Source organism: Bubalus bubalis, chromosome 15 (assembly GCF_019923935.1).
Source record: "Bubalus bubalis isolate 160015118507 breed Murrah chromosome 15, NDDB_SH_1, whole genome shotgun sequence".
In the NCBI taxonomy this organism is placed as follows: Eukaryota; Metazoa; Chordata; class Mammalia; order Artiodactyla; family Bovidae; genus Bubalus; species Bubalus bubalis.
Window position 1 is genome coordinate 81,321,803 of NC_059171.1, and position 20,930 is coordinate 81,342,732.

The window sequence follows — 20,930 nt, forward strand, 5'->3', positions numbered from 1 at the left end:
AGCTGACTCAAGATTACCCAGCAAATTCCTGTATTGAGAGTCCAGGGCACATGTGCTGCCCACCCCCACCTGCCCCAGAAGCAGGGTGTCTAGGTGAAGAGGCGGAGAGTGCCATCAGCCCCGGAGGAGAAGACCCAAGGCTGGGTGGGGTGGAAGGCCACGTCAAGCACCCCCAGATCTCTGGTCAGGGCGTGCCCCTTGAGCACCTTCACGGGCACCAGCAGTGGGTTCTGCAGCAGGTCACTGTAGGGGAGGGAGAGACTCAGGACGTGGGTGGAACCGTCCCCAAGGGGCGCAGGCAGGCGGGGGCGTTGACACTCACTTGTACACCATCCCGTGGCAGACGATGACACTGCCGTCGTCGGAGCCAGACGCGAAGAGTGGGTACCGGGGGTGGAAGGCCACGGCCCGGAGGGCCTTCTTGTGATGCCTGGGGTGGGGGGGAACCAGGCTCAGTGAGGCAGGGGTCGGGGCAGGAAGCGACCGGTTGCCCACCAGCATCTCACCTTAGCACTCTGTATGGCTTGGTGGAGAGGTCCATGTCAAACCAAACGAGCTTGCTGTCATAGCTGCCGCAGATGACGTTGTCACCTGGGGGCAAATTCGGTGGTGGGGACTTGGTGGCCCTCAAAGTGCCACCCTCCCACCAGGACACCCCCTTACCTGCCGGGTGCACTGCGAGGCTAGACACCCACTTGCAGTTGGGCATCAGCTTTTTGGTGAGCTCCTGGCGCAGCAGGTGGTAAAGGCGGACGCAGCGCTGGGAAGCCACGAGCAGGAAGGGCCGCGTGGGGTGGAAGGCTACACGCTGCACCTGGCCATGGCTGCGGCGGAAGGGGCTCTGGCTGCGGCGCCGGCTCAGCTGGTGGATCAGCACCTGGGTGTGCCCCGGAGTGGCCAGCACCACAGCCAGGTAGTCCCCGCGCCCGTGCCAAGTCACCTGCGTTACTGGCTGCAGGGAGGTGAGGCTGGGTGAGATGCGGCCCCTCCCCGGGGCCCCGCCCTCCGCCCCGCCCCGCCCTCCGCCCACCTTTCCATGGTGGATGCGCAGCCGCAGGCCGTCCTGGCGCTCCTCCTGGGAGGCTTCCAGCCAGTGCGCGGGCTGTGAGGCAGGGTCCGGGGGTGGGGTGAAGGCGCTCAGCAGCTGGTCCGTGCTGCCCACCACCAGCCGATCCCCCAGGGCCGGGTTCAGCAGCAGCACCGTGTCCTCCCTGCAGTCAGAGCCAGATGGAGGTCCTCAGGCATGGGTCTGTCCCCCAACCCCGACCCCGGGCACCCCGGGCCTCACGCACACTGCCACAGCCACCAGGCAGACGGTGGGGTGAGGGTTCCAGGCGACACTCTTCACCGCACCGCCCACGGGCACAGTCCTCATGCAGCGGGCAGTGGCCACCTCCCAGAGTCGCACCGAGCCATCATCTGAACCTGGACACGCAGACAGGCCCTCAGTACCTGGCCCTCCAGGCCAGCCTACCCTGCCCCCCTGCGGAGCTGCCCCACTGCGCGCCCACCTGATGCCAGCCACTGGCCATCTGGGGAGACACTGAGGCAGCGGACAAGGTTGTTGTGGCCCCTGTAGACCTGCAGAGAAAGGGCAGGGTGGTAAAGACCAGACACTCGGAGGCCTTTGCTCCCTGCCACCCGCCCTGCCTGCTCACCAGGGCCTGGCACGTGGGGAAAGGCTGCAGGTCCCGTGGCCGGGGCAGCTTGGGGATGAGGTCTTCAGGGTCCACGTTCACCTGAAAAAGGATGCAGGGTCAGCTGCACCCACCCCCACTCCACGCCCCTGCCTGGGCACCCCTGCATACCCTCATCTTGCGCTGCCGTGGGCACAGGTAGAGGTCCAGGCAGCGCTCAAAGCGCTCCTGGATGAAGCGGCCGTAAGCAGGCACGGCCCTCAGGCTCGGGAACCGGCGCGGCAAGAAGCTGAGCTTCCTCTCCTCAGGCTCCTGCTGCTCCCAGGCCAGGCGCTGTGGAGGCAGGAGGTGAGCCAGGAGCCGGGGCCGGGCCAGGGGCTAGCCCAGACCCCACCGTGCACCAGGCCCACCTCCTCCTCGCTGGGCAGGTACTCGGGAGGCGGGTTGTAGGACTCCGAGTGGCCAGGCAAGGCCAGCTTGGGAGCAGGCACGTGCATCTTATGGCGACCCAGCACCGCGTTGGGGTCCTCCTGGGCCCACAGGTCATAGAAGCTGGGACTGTGGTCCCGAGGCCGGCGAGGCTGGATCCAGCCCATCTTGATGGCATGAACCATGCGGGAGACCTGCAGAGACGGCAGGGTGAGGGGGGCCGGGGCAGGGGTGGGGTGGCCAGGTGCGCCCCCAGGATGGCCCACACCCACCTTCTCCTTCTCCACCAGGGAAGGGATGAAGCTGCGCTTGTCTGCAGGCCGGTTGGTCACTGGGTGGATCATGAGGTCCCCACTGAAGAAGTCCACAGCTGGCTGGGGGGCGAGCAGAGGAGGGTGGGCCTGGGCCCTGCAGGTGCCCCCAACCCCAGGGCCAGCAGCTGCCGCCTACCTCGTAGGGATCGAAGCTCACGTCCCCGAACTGGCCCCTCTGCAGCCGCTGCACCAGGGCCACCTGCTCGCCCGTCAGCTGTACGCTGTGTCCTGTCATCCGGTCCCGCACCGTGCGCCTGGGGGCACCCAGTCAGAGCCCTGGCCCTGGCCCCGCCCCGCCCCGCCCGCAGGCTCCGCCCCACGCCCACCCACCAGTAGTCAGGATCGTCCATCTTGTCCAGAAACTGGTCCAGCTCGTCGCGGGTGCGCAGGGGCTTATAAATGCGCCGGCCGTCCAGGTCGTAGCCCACATGGGGAAAGTCATCGTACCACTCCAAGGGCACATTGCCCACCGTGTTCCGGATGTCCTGGGGCAGGAGGCCCACGTGTCAGCAGCAGATACCCACCGTGCCCACCCCTCCCTCAAAGCCCCTCAGAGAAAGACACAGGCCAGGAAGGGGAAAGGCAGAGCAAAGGGGCTGGCCTCCAGGCTGCAGGAGCAGCACCCAGGCACCCTGACTTGAGCTTCTCCCCGGGGTGTGACGTGGCAGGACGGCCAGCACTATCCGCCCCCCCACCCAGACCCTCAGAGGCGCCGGAGTTGTACCTTCACATTTTCCACTGAAGTGGTGCCAACCCCAGAGCCTCCCCCCTGGATTCCTTGGCCAGGGCTCTGGGCAGCCACAGGCAAGGGTGACCTCATCGCCCGTGGGCTCCCTCCCCTGGCTGGGGCCTTAGGCAAAACTGGGTAGCCATGGGCAGGGACTCAGGGAAGACCCCACCAGTCCACTCCAAGAAGAGACAAAGTCCACTGCACTGAGCCTGGCACACTTTCAGGGGCTCCCCCAGCCTCCCAGCCCTGCCCCCACCCCACCCTCAGTGGGCAGAGCAGTCACATTCCTGGACACACATTCCTGGTCGAGGCCCCTGCCAGCCGCCACCCTCCCTCCACCCAGCACGGAGACTGCTGCCCAGGCGGCCGCTTCCTGCAACAGTAGCCACAGGGGGAGGGGCCCAGATGAGACTGCACAGCAGGCAACCTGGGAACCCGGACAGGGACAGGACCCTCTGGGCACGGCCCCTCTGCACCTGCCCAGCCCCCAGCCTGCTGACCTGAGTCCTCCCTGCTTGCCTTCCTCCATATGTGCCCAGGTCCCTGCCCACTGCTGGGAATGCCCGTCCTCCTGTGCTCCCCGAGTCCACACAGCCATCCCTGGCCTGGACAGATGTGGGCGGCCCAGAAAAGACCCATGGGGCATTTAGCAGGGGAACAGGGTGTGGGTGGGGGGTTCTCCAGGCAGGAGTGCAGGCAGGAGCCAGACCTGGAGGGTGGTGCCAGGAGGGGCAGGTGCAGGAAAGACAGGCTGTGCCGTCAGGTGAGCCCCACGACAACCTGAGGGGGGCAGCTGAGGGGGCCGGGGCTGGACTCCAGCTGCTCAGAGCGCCTCTGTGCCCTCTTTTGGGCACAGAAGGCCCAAGTGTACATGAGAGGGAGAGACAGACAGGGTGTGGCCAGGCGCTGGGGCCAGGGCATCTGGGTTAAGGCGGTCATGCCAAGTGAGAAGGCCGGGGTCACGGATCCTTCTTGACCCTCCCTCCTGTCCCCTGCTGAGAGAGAGGAGGGGAGGCAGCAGCGCTTCGTACCCCCCGGAGGGGCGCCCACTCTCCCCTCCCCGCAAAGACAGCAGGATGCTCCAGGCCCCTTCACCACGGCGCGAGAAGGCAGAGGGACGGAGGGCCCCTGCTCCAAGCGGCCTCCAGGGGCTGGGAGGCGGGGAGGAGGGCGGGCCGGAGCGGGGGAGGGGCCGCCGTGGCTATAAAGGCCCGGCCCGCGGCCCCGCTCCAGCCCGGGACGCACACGTGCGCGCTGCGCCGCAGCCGCCACCGCGGGAGCCCCGAGACCCGCGTGCCCCTGGCCCGGGCGGCAGTGGCGGCGGCATGTGCAGCGCGCGACGGAGCTGACGGCGGCCGCCGGCCCCATGTCCTTCGCAATGCTGCGTTCGGCGCCGCCCGGCCGCTACCTGTACCCTGAAGTGAGCCCGCTGTCGGAGGACGAGGACCGAGGCAGCGAGAGCTCGGGTTCAGACGAGAAACCCTGCCGTGTGCACGCGGCGCGCTGCGGCCTCCAGGGCGCCCGAAGACGGGCCGGGGGCCGGCGGGTGGGGGGCAGTGGCCTGGGGCCCGGAGGGCGGCCGGGCCGCGAGCCCCGGCAGCGGCACACGGCGAACGCGCGGGAGCGGGACCGCACCAACAGCGTGAACACGGCTTTCACCGCGCTACGCACGCTCATCCCCACCGAGCCCGCTGACCGCAAGCTCTCCAAGATCGAGACCCTGCGCCTGGCCTCCAGCTATATCTCACACCTGGGCAACGTGCTGCTGGTGGGCGAGGCCTGCGGCGACGGGCAGCCCTGCCACTCAGGGCCTGCCTTCTTCCACGCATCGCGTGCCGGCAGCCCCCCGCCCCCGCCGCCCCCACCCCCTGCCCGTGACGGCGAGAACGCCCAGCCCAAACAGATCTGCACCTTCTGCCTCAGCAACCAGAGAAAGTTGGTGAGTGTTGCCCGCGGGGTGTCCACGGAAAGGGAGGCTAGGAGGATGGGGCGTCCCCCACCTCCAAACCACCCCTCAGCCCACACCTGCTGGGCAGAGAGGGCGGGGCCAGAAGCAGGCAGAACCCCCAGCAGCGCCTGTGACACCCGCAGCCCCAGGTCCAGGGAGAGAGAAGACGAGGAGGGCCCGGCTAGAGCTGGTGGGTCCCCAGGACACAGGCTCTGGTGGGGACAGAGAGGGAAGAGACCCAGGCAGGACCCGCACCAATGGGGAAGAAGCTAGGGGACCAGACCAGGGTTGATCAAGCAACTCTGGCCACCTACCCTGCCATCAGGGGAAGGGGACTTGGGGGCAGTGAGGAAATCCTGCTGGGGTCCGCTTGCTCTACGTGGCCTAAGGCTTACCGGGCACCTGCCTGCCCTCCCTGGACCCGGCTGCCCACTCGGACGCCAGTGTGGCTGTGGGATCCGCTGGCAGGAGGCTGGCAAGAGACTTGGGGGCTGGGGAAGAGGGCCCCGCTGCGGGAGACGCTGGCGGGCTCTGATTTACGGCGCCTGCTGTGCGTGGTGGCACCGGAAGAGCAGGGTGAGCAGGGAGAAAATACGGCGCGGCTCTCCCCAATCCCCATTTCCTCTCCAGACAGCACGCGTGAGCTCCTGGGGCCTGAACATCTGGGAGATTTAATTTTACAATTTCGGCTGTGCAGCAGCGCACTCTCCTCCCCAAACTGCTCGGGGAAGCCGGGGTGAGCGTGGAAAGGGGGTGCTTTCAGCGCACTCCATGGGGAAGTCCAGAGGCACAGGCTGGTGCTGGCTTCCGCTTGGGCCCTGACACTGCCCTCCCCTCCGCAGAGCAAGGACCGGGACAGAAAGACGGCGATCCGGAGTTAGAGGCGACGTCGGGCCATCCACGGAGAGCCCCAGACCTGACTCAGGCACAGGCCTCGCTGAGGGCACCCCCAGGCCCACCTGGCCCCAGCTGCAAGTGGGGCTGATGGACAGACAGGCGGTGGGACGCGCGGCCACCACAGCACTTGCCCGGCCCCACTGGAACTTTCCGTGCTGGCTCGCTACCTGGTTCTCCTCTGGCCATTATGTGCTAGCATTCTGTGTCTTTGATATGATAATATAAAGTCTGGAAATTTTGTATAATTAAAAACAAAACAGTATCTTCCAAACGCAGATGCACGCTGTCCTCTGGAGCAGCCCAGAACCCATCCTGAGCAGAGCCGAGCCCACACTCTAGCCCTCAGGGCTGTCGTCTGTTCGTGTCCCGGGCACCCTGGGCCAAGGCACCTGGTTCCTGGGGAAAGCCCCCACTTTCCAGGGCTCAGGGTCAGCCCCCGCTGCCAGGGAACTGCGGCACGGGGTCTGGAGACCAGTGAGGCGAGAGGGCGAGGAAAGACGACAGCCCCCCCCGCACTTGGCAAGGGACAGAGTGGGACAGGCCAAAGCCAGGGAGCACTCCCGCCCCACCCCCGCTCCAAGGGCCACCAGGGGTCCGGGCGCCCTGAAGGCAACGGCAGTGTGTACAGCGTGCAACGTGCTGGTCTCTTGGGCCTTGGCACCTCAGGCCCTGCTCACAGAGCCCCAGAAGTGGGGGGCGGGGCACTGTCTGGCAGAAGGAGCTCCCAGTCTGTGCAGGCCTGAGGGTGTGAACCAGGTGGCAGGTGCCCACCCTAGGCCACCCTGGCCCCAGAAGTCCTGCTCACAGTGGAGGACCCCGGCCGCCCGCCCCTGCACCCACCCAGCTAACCTGAAGGCCCCACCTGCCCATGAGGAGGGCAGTTCAGGCCTCTCAGAGCTGCGCACAGCTGGCTGACCATTAAAATCTTGCAGGTGACAATTACGGCTTAGTGGCGTAAGCTCACAGGCACAGCAGAGAAGCAAGCTGGGGGCAGCGCCTTGCGGCACCCCCCCACACTGACCAGCAGCCTGACTTCCGGCAGCCGGGCTGAGAGTGCCAGGGGCCGACCCGGGGCCCCAGGAGAGGCCAGGTGCCGAGGCCCACGTGGGCACCCCAACAGGGCAGGCCCAGAGCTGCCCCCTCCTCTTAACAGACGGGCTCCAGGGAACCAAGAAGCAGGAAGCAGTGGTGTAATTTTGGAGGAAATTCTCAAAGCCAGAGCCATTAAGGGTTGGGGGGGTGCGGTGTCCAATCTGATAGAAATGTAACAGAATAAAAAGTCACAATGGCAGGTTCCACTCAGAGAGAAACCCAACCCCAAATTTCCTCTCCTTAATCCTGCAGGAGCCTACAGCTGGCCAGCAGGAGGGGGAGAGGGCACGCTCGGTCACTGCAGAAGCCCCCCGCCCCCGCCTGCCTAGAGAGCCAGGACTCTCAGGCAGAACATGGGGGTCCCGCTAAGGGCTGAGAAAGGTACCTCTTCTGCTCCTGGGCACTGATGACACTTGGAGAACCGACCTGGGAAGGGCGTTCCCAAGGGCCTCCAAGCTTGCCACCCCTGCTCCACTGGGCACCAGCAGTCCTGTGGGGACAGTCTGGGGCCTACCTGTGCTCAACCACCCACCTTGCCCACGCATACCTGGGCCGGGTGAGAGCCCAGACCCCCTCACAGATCCTCCAGAGACGACAGACAGGTAGTCAGGCGTAGTCCGACAGGTGCCCACCTCACAGCCAGACCGGTGCTGGGCAGATGGGGGACAGGTGGGAAGCATGCCCCGCACAAAGGTGGGGGTGGGCATGGGGGACTCCCCACGGAGCACAAGGACAGGCAGAGTGAGGCTGGAGGGTGTCTCGGGGGTGCCAAGTCAGTAGGAGAGGACAGGCCGCTGGGACGGTCCCTGCGGGGAGCAGGTCCTGGCACAGGACGTGCAGCCAGGCCCTCAGCTGCCGGGCCTGGGACTCGACAGCGGCTGCAGCTTGGCGGGCCTCAGGCCTGGGCAGTGGGCCCGGTCGCTCCCTGAGCTGCACCGGTAGCAGCAGAGGCCGAGGGCCTGGCCCGCCAGCCAGCGGGAGAGGAGGGGCGGGGGCGGGGAGAAGCACACCATCACCCTCCACTGCTCCAGAAATTCAAACCAGACTGGGGGTGGTGGGCCGGCCGAGCCCCAGCGGGCGCGAGTCCACTCGGCCGTCCACTGCAGCAGCTGGGCCCCCCGTGCACCAGAGCCCCACTCCCTGCCCAGGACCCAGCGCCCCACGCATGCCCTGTGCGGCAACGTGAAAAGTGGGCATGGCCCACACCCTGGGCCAGCAGCCGCTCCTGAGGCCAAGCAGGCCTGGAAACGCTCCGATGGCCGTCAGGGCCGGGCTGTCAGCTCCCTGTCCCCAGCCCGGGAACGAGCTGCTGGCGGCACCACGTGACCCGTCACCAGGCTGCCCGCCCTGGGCTGGCCCGCCCCCACCCTGCACAGCACCTGCGGCTGCCAGGAAGCACATGTGACCCCACAGGGGCCGCGCCCGCCGACCCCTCCAGGGCCCAGACGCCCCGGCCCGCACTCTCGGCCCGCACTCTCCAGGGAGCAGGGAGGGGGACACAGACGCGCATCCGTGAGGCGCCCTGCCCCCGGCAGCTCCGGACACCGCGGCCACCGCTGATGTGTCGGCTGGGATTTTTCCGCTCTCGAAGAGCCCCCTCCCCCTCCCCCTCCCCAAAGTGGCTGCAGCTGTCAGGACCGCAGATTGGAACTGCAGGTACGGCGCTGGCCCGCTGCCCGCCTCCCTCCCGTGTCTGTCTGAGGGAGAGGAAGCCGGCCCACCTCTGGAATCCTTCACTCTCTCCTCGTTCGCCTCTCCCACCTGTCCCCTGGGAGCCCGGGGTCAGCCGCCCTCACTCTGGCGCGCTCTTCCCCTTGCCCCGCTCCGATTACAATGCCGGCAGTGTTCCCTCCGCTCCCCCTCCTCCCGCAAAGCGCCCTCTGTGGTGGGGGGTGGCCCAGCCGCGTGCCCCAGGCCACCTGCTGCAGCTGGACCTCCACAAGGTGCCCACACGAGGAGCCCTGGGCGACAGCCCCGAGGCAGAAGGCCAGGTCCCTCTGGGCCTCCTCTGGTCCCAAAGGCCAAAGCCAGCAGAGGGGCCTTGCGGGGCTTGGCTTAGTGGAGCCCACCCGCTGTACCGTGGGGGTGGGGGTGCCGGGAACTCGGACTTGGAGCTCCCCTCCCAAACCTCCCCTGTCAAACTGCCCCTGCTGTGCATGATCCTCACAGAAGCGCTGTCACCCAGGCCCGCTGCTGAACCTCTGGACACGTGTGGGCCCTGGGACCCTCCCACCCACTCCTTGGCCCCTGACCCACTCCTTGGCCCCTATCAGTGCCTCAGGGCTTTTGAAGGGCAAAGAAGCAAGTCTGCCCCCACCAAGGGAGGCCCCCTGCTCCCGGGTCCTCAGATACCCAAGACACCCCCACCCCCTCCGTTGTCCAGGGAGCGTGGGCGTCCCCACGTGCGGCGGTGGCGGTGGCTCCCAGAAACGCCTCAGGTCGCTGGAACCGCGTATGGCCCCCCCAGAGTGCCAAACACCCATTCTGAGCTCCATGATACTGCAGCCACCTCCAAGATCCCACTGCGGGGACTCGCCCAGAGCCTCCAGCGCCAGCCCTGCCTGGTCCCCACTCTGCAGCCAGGCCGTCAACTACTTTTCAGACAGGACTTGCCCCCCATACACCTGGCTGCCAGCCCCCAGCTCCTGGGGCCATGCCTCCAGTCTGAGGGCAACCCCACCCCCTTCTGTCCCTGCAGGGACCCCCAGCTTGGGCTCCTGCCACCCAGAAAACAGGCTCCCGGTGGGCACATGGCAGGCCAGGCCTCTATTGCCCCCGTATCCAGACCAGAGAAGGGTGGGCTCTGAAGGCGCCCCACCCTCACCTGCCCCACCCCGCCCCCCCAGGGGAGCCCTGTCTCCTGACCGGGACCACTGGACCCGGGTGGCTGGTCCTGGAAGGAGGGCACCCCGCACACCGGATCACGGCGGGCCTGGCTCAGAGGTGGCACTTGGCAGAGTGACCCGGGGCACCCCGAGGTCACGGCCACCACACCCACCCCGCAAGGCCACCTGTGAGGCCCCGGGCCCCAGGCCCCTCTCTGGCGAGGCGGTGGGGAGACGGCAGGGGCGGTCGGAGCCTAGTCGCGGGTGTGGGGGCGGCCAGGGAGGCCGGCAGCCCACGAGGCCCAGCCGAGCCGAGAAGCACGCTCTGCACAACAGCTCGAAACCCGAGCCGCCGCAGCGCCGCCAGCAGCGAGCGCGCCGAGCGCCGCGCCGGGGCGGGCCCAGCGAGGCTGCTGCCGCTCGGTAGCGGGAGGCCGTCAGCGGCGCCTGCGGGAGAGCGGAGGGGGCCGCCCGCCGCCCGCGCTCTCGGCCCGCCACCCCCCGGCCTCAGTTTCTCCGGCTTCTCCCAGGCTGGAGCCTTCCCCCAGGCTGGAGCCGGACCGCCTGCGAGGGCCCCCGCCCCCGCCCCCGCCCCCCGCGGCCGGATGAGATCACGTCTGTGGGGGAGGGGCGCGGGCGGATGGGGGAGGGGCTCCCCCACTCGCGGCCGCAGGGACCCCCGCCAGGCTGGTGGCTCGGCCAGGGCCTGCAGGCCAGGCGCTGCCCAGGGTGAGAACCGGGAGGATGGCACCGTCAAGGCCGAGCTAGGACGCAGGGCGCGGGTGTCCCGCCGAGAAGGGGAACCCTCACTCACCGGCCAGCGCCCAGGGCAGGGGACCCCAAAGCTGGGCCCAGCAGAGGCCAGCAGCCAGAGCACCTAGAAGCCCCAGGGTCCCCCAGCCCAGGCCTTAAGTTCAGACAAGGCCCGGGGAAGAGGAGGCTGAGCACTGCCACCCCTCAGGTCCTCCCCCAGAAACACACCTTGTCCGGACGCCCTTGCCCACTGCTGGAGGCCGGCCAGGGCCGGAGTGGGGTCCTGGCACCATGAACCACCTCCAAGGATGCTGCTGAGAAGGGGCTGCCCAACACCCCACGACCAATGTTCTGGGGCTGCGGGCCCTTACAGGTGCCAACCAAAGCCCGGGGTGGGGGTCCCTGCGCCCCTCCTGTGCTCTCGCACCCCAGCCTCCCAAGCCCCTTCCTGAAGCCCACCCTGCAGAGACGCCGTGACGGGGTGGGGGGCACTTCTCAGGGAGGAGAGCCTCAGCCAGGCCGGCCTGGCCCCGAGAGCCAAGCCCTGCCGCCCCCTGGGCCGCGGCCGGCTGCACTGGCAGAAGCCGGCTCCTGCTGTCACTCAGGCCCACATATGGGATAGTCATCGCCGGAGGAAGCGGGCCCCCCCAGCCCCCGCGGCGGCTCCAGAATGGGGCAGGCCAGGAGGAGCACCTCCCCGCGGGCGGGCCGAAGCCCCTCCCCCGGCCTCTGCACTCCATTTACAATCATCATCGATTTCTCAAAATACCGAATATAAAAAAGTAGCCGACAGGATGTGGCTGCCGACAGCCAGAGCCCCTGGGAGGGGGAGACAGGCCGGGAGCTGTGCTGCACGGCCCCCCTTCACTGAGTGCGCCCGCTGCTCCGGCCAGGAAACCAATTTATTTTGTTTTGTCTCTGTTCTCTGAACGCACAGAGACTGAATCGGGCGGGCGGCCAAGGCTCCTGCAGCCGCTGCCAAAAGAGCGGAGGATGGGGGTAGAAGCCGTGCAGGGGAGGGGGCGCGTGTCTCCCAGCCGGGGACAGCCCCTGACAGGCAGCAGGAAGAGCTGCTAGGAGTGGGGACCGCGGTCTCTGCAGGCCCCCCAGCCCAAGGAGGCTCACATCCGGGGGGCTGACACCAGGGCAGTGGGCAGAGGGGCCTTAGGCCGCGCCCCCCAGGCGGCAGGGACACACCAGTGAGGGGGTGGGCAGGGGAGCACCCATCACGTCCAGCAGGGAGCCCCTGAGCCTCAGACCCCCCAAGAGCCCATGGGCAGCCCTGGGCAGCCGAGTCGCAGCCACCTCTGGCCAGATGGGGCACCCCAGCCTGTCAGCAGGCTTTCCCTGTGAGACGTAAACCGGGAGGACCAGATTCACCCAGGGCCATGGCAGTCGGGCCTCTGGGACACCGGGGAGGAGGGGGCAGAGCACAGGGCGCCCACCTCCTGTCCCTGGGGTCCAGTGCACATGCCGGCCGGGCTTGCCCCTACCCCCACCCCCACCCCAACCCGGGCAACAGCACAGGCTGGCTACTGGAGGAGGCCTGTCCACATCCACCCAGAGTGGAAGCACAGCCCCCTCAGAAGATGCGGTGCCCTCTGCCTGCCAGAGGCACCCCCCCAGTCCAGGGCCAGGACATGGGCACAGGGTGGCTGCGCCGCGCCCAGCCGCCCTGCCCGCGATGACACACGCTCCTGCAGTCATGTGTCCCCGATCCTGAAACTGCTCTTCCAGACAGGCCTGGGGCCACGCCAGGACGCCCACTCAGGCCTTGTGGTGGCCACACAGCCCACCCTGCCAGGGGGCAGCCTCCAATGAGCCTACCTCCTCATCGGAGCTGTCCTCCGCATACTCGTCCTCGCCTGGCACGCTTGCCACCTCCGTCCGCGAGCACGGGGTCCTGGCCTGGGAAGGGAAGAGAATGGGAGAGGTTACTTCAGGACCTGGGGCAGACTGTGGGCCAGGGCACCCTGCCCCTCCTGCCCACACTGGGGCTGAGGTCCCGCACCGCAATCTCTAAGCAGCTCTGACCTGGTCCCACTGCCAGGAAAAGAGTGTGGACACCCCCAAGCTAAGTGGGTCTCTTGGGGAGGAGGGTTCCACCCAGGGTGAGCCTCTGTCAAGGGCCATCACGATATCCAAGCTCAGGGGGAAGACCCCAAGGAGGGGCTGACACCAGGTGAGCCACCTCCGCACCCCTTAAGGAAAAAAACAGCTGCAGGGCTCCTGGCTCAAAGGCCCAGCTGAGCCCACAGCCAGCCCAGGGTCAGAGGACAAAGCAGGGGTGGCCTCTTGGCAGCACAGATAAAGGCCGGGGTCACCCCCAACTGGGCCAGTCCATCTAGGGGAGGCCAGGCTCTCAATGTCAGCCACTAGCACAGGGGCCACCCCGGCCCATCCTAGGGCCAGACCCTCAGCCTGAGGAGAGCACATTTAGCCCAGCTGGCTGAGGGCCTGAAGAAGCACCCACACCCTCGGAGCGCTGGGAGGACTGGCCCCGGGCTGACCCCGCCCACCAGGCCAGTGAGTGGGTGCCACTGGGCATTGACACCCCAACCTGGAAAACAGATCCTCCCCTGGCGGGGTGGGAATCGGGTGTACCGGAACTGGGACTGATGGGGAAAACAGCCCGTATCTTCCCCCGCCCCGGGGGGGCAGTAAAGCGTCGGGAGCAGGAGCCCCGCTCCCCTGCCCGGGCAGGAGCCAGAAGCCGCCCGGCAGCTCTTCCTCCCGCCCGCCAGCTTTTCCCTCCGTGTGAGGAGGCTGGGACCGTAAGTTTTTTTCCAGGCCAGGAAAAGGCGAGATTCGGTTTCCACGTCTCTCCCACCCTTACTCCCCAGGCTGTGCGCTGTGGGAGCCCTGCCCACTGAAAGTGGGTCAGCCCTACCAGGCGGGCGGCCTGTGGGGAGGGGGCACAGGGGCCAGCCCAGCCCGAGCTCCCCGCCCACCCTGCCCGGAGCATCCAGCAGACACACCTGCCCAGGGCCCAGGCCGGGAGGACCCTGCAGGGAGCTGCTGTCAGTCTCCTCGAGACCCTGAGGCCAGCCCGTGGTGGCCAGGACCCGCATGGGCCGCCCTGCTCTGGCCACCAGCCGCTCAGGCCCCAGGGGCCCTGCACCACCTGCACCACAGGCCGCGATCCTGGGCCCTGGCAGCAACCACAGGCGTGGCAGCCCCAGTGCCATCCGGAGCCAGACACAGGCGGGGGCTCGGCCGTGGGGACACCCAGCGGTGGGGCTCCGGGCTCCTGCCAGAGCCGCCGGCGAGGGCCCTGCTCAGGGTGCAGGACAGCCTCTACAGAGGCGCCGGCAGTGCCGCCGGCCGCCGCCAGGGGGCAGCCGCAACGTGGGACCCGGCGGAGCGGGGACCAGGCCGACTGAGCACCCGCAGCCCTCCAAAGCCTGGAGACCTGGAGGCGGCCCAGAGTCCTCTTCCTCCTCTTCCTCACACGGTCTAGCCCCGGCCCCCACATCCTCAGACGCAGGCACCAGATGGTGGGGTCTGCCCAGAGCCACTCGGCACACAAGCCACCCACCCCCACCTCCAGACGGGCTCAAGGCCACGTTGTGTGGGTGCCCTGATGGGCCCACGTGGATGGCTGGGGGCCCGCGGGCGAGACCAGAAGGAAGTGAGGTTTTGAAGGCAAGTGCCTGAGCCAAGGGGGCCAGGCGACCACGACAGGCCTCTCCCGGGAAGGGCTGCAGCCTCGCATGGCTGAGGCGGTTTTTAACTTCGGCTACAAAGGTTTGTTTCCTCCTGAGGAGAGGCAGCATCTGTGTGCTCCCACGCTGATCTGGGGGGCCAGCCCCGGGGGAGCAGCCCACAGCGGGGGTCTTAGGCGGGCTGCTCTGCCCACCCCTCTTGCTGCCCTCTGCACCAGGTTCTTACCAGGACTGCTGTGAAGAACTGCTGTGCTGCACGTGAGAGCCCCACACAGGTTACCCCACCTGGACCCCTAAATGGGATGTGTTAAGCCTCTGAGGAAAGAGCTACCAGAGCTCTGGGGAGCACAGGAGAAGTTGACATGCTTCTGACCAACTGAGAGGTGCCGTGGGAACCCTCAAACCCACTCATGTCACCCCAGACTGACACCACCACTCTCCACCTGAACTCTCATCACCAGAGACAACAGAGTTCAATGCTGGGCCAGGCAGGGCACAGCTCCCCCACAGGGGCCCCCGCTCCAGCCTCTGGGTCGCACGGGGGTTCTCTGGGACAGGCCCAGAGTGCCCTGCCTCAGGTGGCCTCACTAAGCAACCTGTGAGACACGGCCTGCTCCCTCCCCAGGCACCAGACCCGCCTAGCACCCCTGCCCACTGCTTCTAGAAAAGTGCCTCCTGCCCAAGGGTTTGCAGTAAGCTCCTAAGCTCCAGGCACAGACAGTTTGGGCAAAACTCAATGTAAGTTACCTAGAAAATGGTAATTCCACATTGGGCACCCTTAGTGAGTCTTTTGTTACATTCTTGAATGTGGCAAGCAGACTGAACTAATAGAAATGGGAACTTTTGTATGAAAGAGTATGAAAACAAAATAGGAGAAAACCCACACAAGTGTTATAGAAAGGACCAGACCAAACACAACAAGTAGGAAAAAAGAGATCTAAAGAAGCATGATCGGGAAAGAATGGCAAAAAGCACCTGATACACTCCATGACAAGAGCCAGACATCTCTCCTGACAGAGAAGCTGCCCAAAGTGCCCCCGAGCACTGCTGGGGGTACGGGGCGAGGCCAGGTGCCCGGGAGAGGCCAGGCCCAAGGTGGAGATGGGAGGGTGGGGCGGGGTGCAGGAGGGGAGCGGGACCAGCGGAGGTGAGGTGCGGGGAGAGGCAGGCCAGTGGAGGATGCGCCAAAGGTGAGGGTGAGGCTGGAGAGGCTTCCTGCTTCGCACAGCCCACGGCCCGCACACCTGGAACCCACAGAATCAGGGGACAGGGCTCCCCGGAAGAGTGACCCTTCCACCATGGAACTCTTAGCGGATGAGAGAGAACAGGCTCCCTCCTGTGTCGGCCACTGGCTACCTTTGTCCCCAGGTAGGCGTCTGGACCAGGCACTTCCCGCTCCAGGCGGAGAGAGGCCTGGAGAAGCACACCCCCAGCTGGGGCCCCTCGCCGGCCTGCACCCAGGTCTTTGATATCTCCCCAGCATGCCCCTGAACACCGCAGGGGCTGCCCCCAATCCTTAGCAGGAGTCAGCAAAAGCCTCGAGACAAGTTGCAGGCGATGTGTCCTGCCAAGGGTTGAGGAGGGCGCAGTGAGTGGAGCTGGTGAGACGCCAGCGAGGAGCCCCGCTAAGGTGGGGCCGCTCAGGCAGCCCTGCTAAGTACTGTCGGAGAGGGTTGGGGGGAGGGGCAAGTCACCTAAGTCCACATGTCGTCTAAACCGTACCAGGGCCGTGGCTGTGGCCAGCATCACAGGAGCTCGAGGCTGCCATTCCAGAGCTGGGCCGCTTGGTGGAGGGGCTGGTGGCCGCTGGAGCGTCACCGCCACATGGTTCCTGAAGCTGTGGGGTGGGGACACTCCCTGCGGAGGCTGCGCGAGGACCCACGGCAGGGCCTCGTGACACAGGGCGGCCATGGGCTGTGACAGGGGAAGGTAGTCAGCGGACCCTCGAGAGGGCCCTGAGCCAGTGAACAGCCCTTGTGGTGGGAAGGTTTCACAGGCGAGCAGCCCTTCATTGGCTTCAGGATGCAAGGAACAGGCTAACGCGGAGCACGACAGGGCTGTCACAGAGGCAAGACTGTCCAGCCATGAACTGCGGTCACCGGGAGAGTGAAGGGAGTGGACAGGAACACCTCGTCTCCCAAATGGTGCCGCTTGAAGATGTCACTCTTTGTAAAGGAGGCGGAGGAGGGGCCCACCTTAGGTCACTGCACAGAAATCCCACCTCGGGCTTCGCCCCGAGGAAGCCAGCTGACAGCTAAGTCTAGCAGGCAGCCTGAGACTCAGAAGAAGTAATGTCAGGGTTCCTGGGTTACCGTGAACAGAGCACAGGACTGTGCTCTATAGCTCAGGGCTCCTCGGCTCCAAGTGGCGTTCTGCCCCACCCTCGCTGTGCCCAAGGGAGGAGGGAGGAGGCCCTGGGGTCCACGGAGCGGGAGAGATCAGTGCCAGGGGCCCTCAGAGAGCCCGATGCCCGGCAGGCGCTATCTTGGCCATGGTCATCTGGGGTGCAGGGAGCCCTCGGGAGACTCCTGGCTCACCCACCTGCTGCCCAGGGCTCCTGTCCATCCTGCCGCGCTGCTCGCTGGTCCCCTCCCCCTCCTCCTCCGAGGCAGTGGCATCCTCAGTGCTGTCGCTGCCGGAATCTTCCAGGCCTGAGAACACACTCTCCTCGCTGTCACTGTCGCTGAGGCCAGGATCACTGCCAAGCCTGTGGCTGGGAGCCGGAGCGTCGAGGAGAGAGGGCTGCAAGAGGCATGGCACTGATGACCCCAAGCCCACCCACTGGGCACCAAGCGCTGACCCACAGCCTGTGCGGCCAGACTCCACAGCCACGGCCCTCAGGCCACAAGCCTCCAGCTCCACCAAAACCATCCACCCAACCCAGGCCTCCCTCACCACCCACCTCCACCGCCAGCAGGCCTCCTGCCCTTGGAGGAGACGTTCAGTTAAGAGTCTCACAAGAGGACTTTCCAAGGAGCTCAATTCCCATCACATCACGCGCACCAGCCCCTCCACCCTCCACGCCCGAAAGCCACGCCCTGTAGCTCTGGCATTCACATCTCCAGAGCTACCAAGGCACCGGGGTGGGGTCTGGGACAGGCAGAGGACCACAACCTGAGGCGCTTTTCCCGCCAGAAGAGGACTCTATCCAACCAGATTGGGACTGACAATTTATCAGTAAATTGTAAAGACTGGTTGAAGAGACATAAAAATGATGCAAACTTTACTTAAAAGCAAGTGTTCTGGTTCACCACCCCATGGGATAGGACCAAAGCTTCCTCTGAGCAGAGGTCTGCTGACCAGACACCACCTAATCCCTAAGTTCACAACACCCATGCACTTAGAGAGGGAAAACAAGAACTTACAGACTTTCAGCAAGCACTTACTCGAATGGAGAACCCTAGATTTCTGCTTTTTAATAGCTACTAATTCTCTCAGCTAACAGGAAAGCCTGCACTCACCAATTATTTGGCAGCATTCAACTAAACTTCCACAGAAATAACTCTGATACACACTATCTTCAATGCTTAGTAAGCTACACAATTACCACAGCAAAAAACAAAAAGGCACAAACACAAACGGCTGCTGAGGGTACAAAGCTGAGGGGTGGAAGCAGGCGAGCCTGGTGCCCAGAATGCCTGCTGGCAGGAGAGCAGCAGAACTGGTTAGGATAAAGGGGCTGCCTGACAACCCAGTAACGTGGAGTGCTCCCTTAGGCAGGCGTGGCTAGACAAGCTTTGGAGGGCTGATGACACCCCAAACCCAGCTGGGGTTCTGCTGCATAGCAGGAATGGCTTTGAGTGCAGTTAAAAAAGGATGCGGCCAATACAGCAGGCACTGCCTTCCTATTCTCGTGCCCTTTTACAACGTACCCGACGTATCAGTAACGTACTAACTCAAACCTCTTTAATGCAGGAACCACAATTCAAAGGGCTAGGGAGGCCACGCGCACGATGCCAGCCCCTCTTGCTAGTTCGCTCCGGCCCACACTTCTCCAACCACACTACGGGAGCCCCCTGCCCAGGACGCCCCCACGAGGCCACCGCCAGCAGAGAGCTGGCAAACCGCCTCCTCGCACTCCTGGGCCCTGCTCCCCAGCGCTGGCCGTCCCGGAGCCGCCATGTGCGGCCCAGCCGCGCCACCCTGTCCCGCTCGAGCAGCCCGCGGTCACCTCCTCCAGCTCCGGCTCCGGCTCCGGCGGCCGCTTCCCGGGCTGCGCCACTGTCGCCGCCGCCGCCACCGCGCGCCCCGCGCCCCGCGCGCAAGCCATGCTCCCGGACCGCCCAGACCCGCGCCGCCACTTCCGGCAGCTAACAGACCTCGTGGGCCCGGGGGCGGGGCCCAAGGGGTCAGAGGGCGAGAGGCGGGCCCCAATGGGCTGGGCCGGCGTGCACGCGCGCGCCGTGGGGACGCGGGCGGGCGGCGCCGGCGGGAGCGCGCCCGTCGCAAGATGGCGGCGGCCATGCCAGGCCCCGGGGCCGTGTGTGCGCAGCGGGCGGCGGCAGCGCGGCCCAGGCAGCAGGCTCGGCGGCTGCGCTAGCCCGGCCCTCGGCCTCTCTTTGCGGTCGCTACCTCCTCCTCTCCCGCCTCGCCCGGTATGGATCTGCCCGTGGGCCCGGGCGCGGCGGGGCCCAGCAACGTCCCGGCCTTCCTGACCAAGCTGTGGACCCTCGTGAGCGACCCGGACACGGACGCGCTCATCTGCTGGAGCCCGGTGAGGGGCTGGGCGCGCCGGCCCGGGGCGTGTGGGGGCAGACAGCACGGGGTTCGGGAAAGAGCGTCCGAGGCCTCCCGTCCGGTGCGCGCTGCCTGGGTCTGGGCAGGGCCTCTCCTCCTCGGTCTCTCGCCGAGTAACTGAGACGACGGCGGAAGCGCGCCTGGCTTGAGGGCAGCACCCAGTGGCGAGCGTGGTGGCCAGGTGACCCCACAGCTTCTCAGATGAGTTACCAGGGTGGCGGGGTCGGCAGCTGTTGCGAGGAAATGAGGTTTTGGCCCAGGTATTGGAGGGCGTTGCTCGACTGGGAAAGGAAAGGGACCGAAAAACAAAGCACAACGTCATAAAGTTGTGGTGGGTCTCGAACTCCTGTCCGGACACCACAGCTGGGTTCCCCCAGAGCCGCTTTGGTTTTTGTTCCTCTCGGCACCTCTTTATCCACGCCCCTGCCTCCAGTTGCCTGGCAGCAGGCTCGTCTCCATAGTCTGACCCTGCAGGCCGGACAGCTCCTCCGCTTGCAGAGGTAAAGCAGAGACTATCTGGAGTTGAGGCTGAGAGTCTGCGTCCGGGCTATGACGTCGCGTCCGGGGAAGGCCGGAGCCATAGCTCCCGGCCCGCAGATGTGCGGCCTGGGCCGCCCTGGTTTGGGGAACCTCTGGGTGCCTCCGGACACACTTGCTCTCCTGAGGGCCCGGACGCTGGCTCGCCCAGACTCTCCTAAGTACTTCTCTTTCGCACTGTTAAGCCCTTAGAAAGGAGGAGCAGTCTGAGCTGATGGGAGCCCAGAGCGGGAGGCCGGGTCCTCTGGTTCCTGGGCTGTTTGCTGAAGCTCTGGCTCAAAGCTGGTAAAGAGAGTCAGAATCATACAGCGTCCTTGTAGGGAACACTTCGTATTGGTCCCAGTGACACACCTGTGTGCCACGCTCCGTCCCTATTGCCTGCTTCTGTAACTGTGCGCAGCGTTCCCCAAGAGGAGGCTGTACTTCCTCCCCCACAGCCTGTCTTGTTACCACCATCCCCTTGTTCAAGGCCCTAAGCTTTGCTGACCCAAGGAAATGACCCCAGGTTTCTGTCTTTATTCTTCCTTTCTCTTCTTTTCCCTTCCCCTAAACTCCCAGGAAATACTCTTACCCAGGTTGGGGAGGGGCATCGGAGATCCTTTGGGATAGTCTGAGCTTAATCTACTGGGATAATCGCCTCACCTCTTGATCTGCTCGATGTTTCTGCTTAAAGATTGTGAGGCAGAAGCCAAAGCCCTGCCAGCTAGCTCTCCAGGTCCCACTTCCTGTGTACTGAGAGCTGTGGCCTTAGAGCTGGAAAGCAGGATGGATCAAGCCTGCCACAGCCTCGCACACAGTGGCTGCACCACCCACCAGCCCTGCTGAAACGTAAACTGGAGGGGGTGGGAGCAGCCGGCTGGAGCCCATGCATTTGACCCCCTTCCCCTCTGTCCTTAGGCCAACCAGGATGTGCTTGGCGCAGGGCGCAGCGGGCAGGGGGCTTGTGCTGCCAGGCAGGACAGAAACTGAGCACTGGTTCAGCTGTGGAAGGAAGCCCTTTGCCAGGCTGGGCAGGGGCTGTGGAGCTGCCTGGTCCTGAGAAAGGAGATGGCCCTCTGCCTGAGGCCTCCGCGATGCCCACACAAGCCCCAGGCCTCTGGCAGAAAGTCTGCTGGGGGAGATTTCTGCGGTCTTGAAGCCCAGAGTTGGCTTCCAGAGGCCTTGGAATGTTCTGGCGTCTGTTCTTTTGGTGCCTCCCCTCCAGCTGAAACTTTTCTCCCCATTCTGCCTGGAGGACCCTGTGTTTGGCCCCAGAGACAAGGGAAAGGGGGCGGGGTGGGGGGCTTTCCAGCCCCAGCAGCGCTGTGCATCCTCCGCACAGTCTGAGGCCCTGCCTGGAGAGTCGTGTTGGTTTCCCCTTCCCTCC

The 20,930-nt window shown here is 65.8% G+C and overlaps 2 protein-coding genes across 5 annotated transcripts; one reads left to right on the top strand and one right to left on the bottom strand.

Annotated features, from left to right (window-relative positions):
• Window positions 1-13: 13 nt before the first annotated feature.
• Window positions 14-19,436, bottom strand: BOP1 (BOP1 ribosomal biogenesis factor). Of its 3 annotated transcripts, XM_044928383.2 has the most exons (17): window positions 18,462-19,436; window positions 16,832-17,032; window positions 16,013-16,204; window positions 12,453-12,533; window positions 2,711-2,865; window positions 2,517-2,634; window positions 2,339-2,440; window positions 2,048-2,260; window positions 1,809-1,970; window positions 1,659-1,739; window positions 1,512-1,581; window positions 1,293-1,425; window positions 1,031-1,211; window positions 664-952; window positions 507-591; window positions 323-430; window positions 14-243 (listed from the first exon to the last, which is right to left on the bottom strand). In XM_044928383.2, the coding sequence occupies exons 1-17, from the start codon at window positions 19,347-19,349 to the stop codon at window positions 90-92; spliced, it is 3,213 nt and encodes a 1,070-aa protein (XP_044784318.1). In that variant the 5' UTR covers window positions 19,350-19,436; the 3' UTR covers window positions 14-89. The 3 variants fall into 3 exon arrangements, with proteins under 3 accessions (XP_044784318.1, XP_006064708.2, XP_045018674.1); XM_006064646.4 differs by lacking the exon at window positions 16,013-16,204 and having other exon boundaries at window positions 18,462-19,430; XM_045162739.1 differs by lacking the exons at window positions 16,013-16,204; window positions 16,832-17,032 and having other exon boundaries at window positions 18,462-19,434.
• SCX (scleraxis bHLH transcription factor) lies at window positions 4,123-6,232 on the top strand. Of its 2 annotated transcripts, XR_003103736.2 has the most exons (3): window positions 4,123-5,049; window positions 5,689-5,794; window positions 5,901-6,232. XR_003103736.2 is itself a non-coding variant. In XM_025265626.2 (2 exons), the coding sequence occupies exons 1-2, from the start codon at window positions 4,477-4,479 to the stop codon at window positions 5,937-5,939; spliced, it is 612 nt and encodes a 203-aa protein (XP_025121411.1). In that variant the 5' UTR covers window positions 4,123-4,476; the 3' UTR covers window positions 5,940-6,232. The 2 variants fall into 2 exon arrangements, 1 of the variants encoding a protein (XP_025121411.1); XM_025265626.2 differs by lacking the exon at window positions 5,689-5,794.
• Window positions 19,437-20,930: the final 1,494 nt, after the last annotated feature.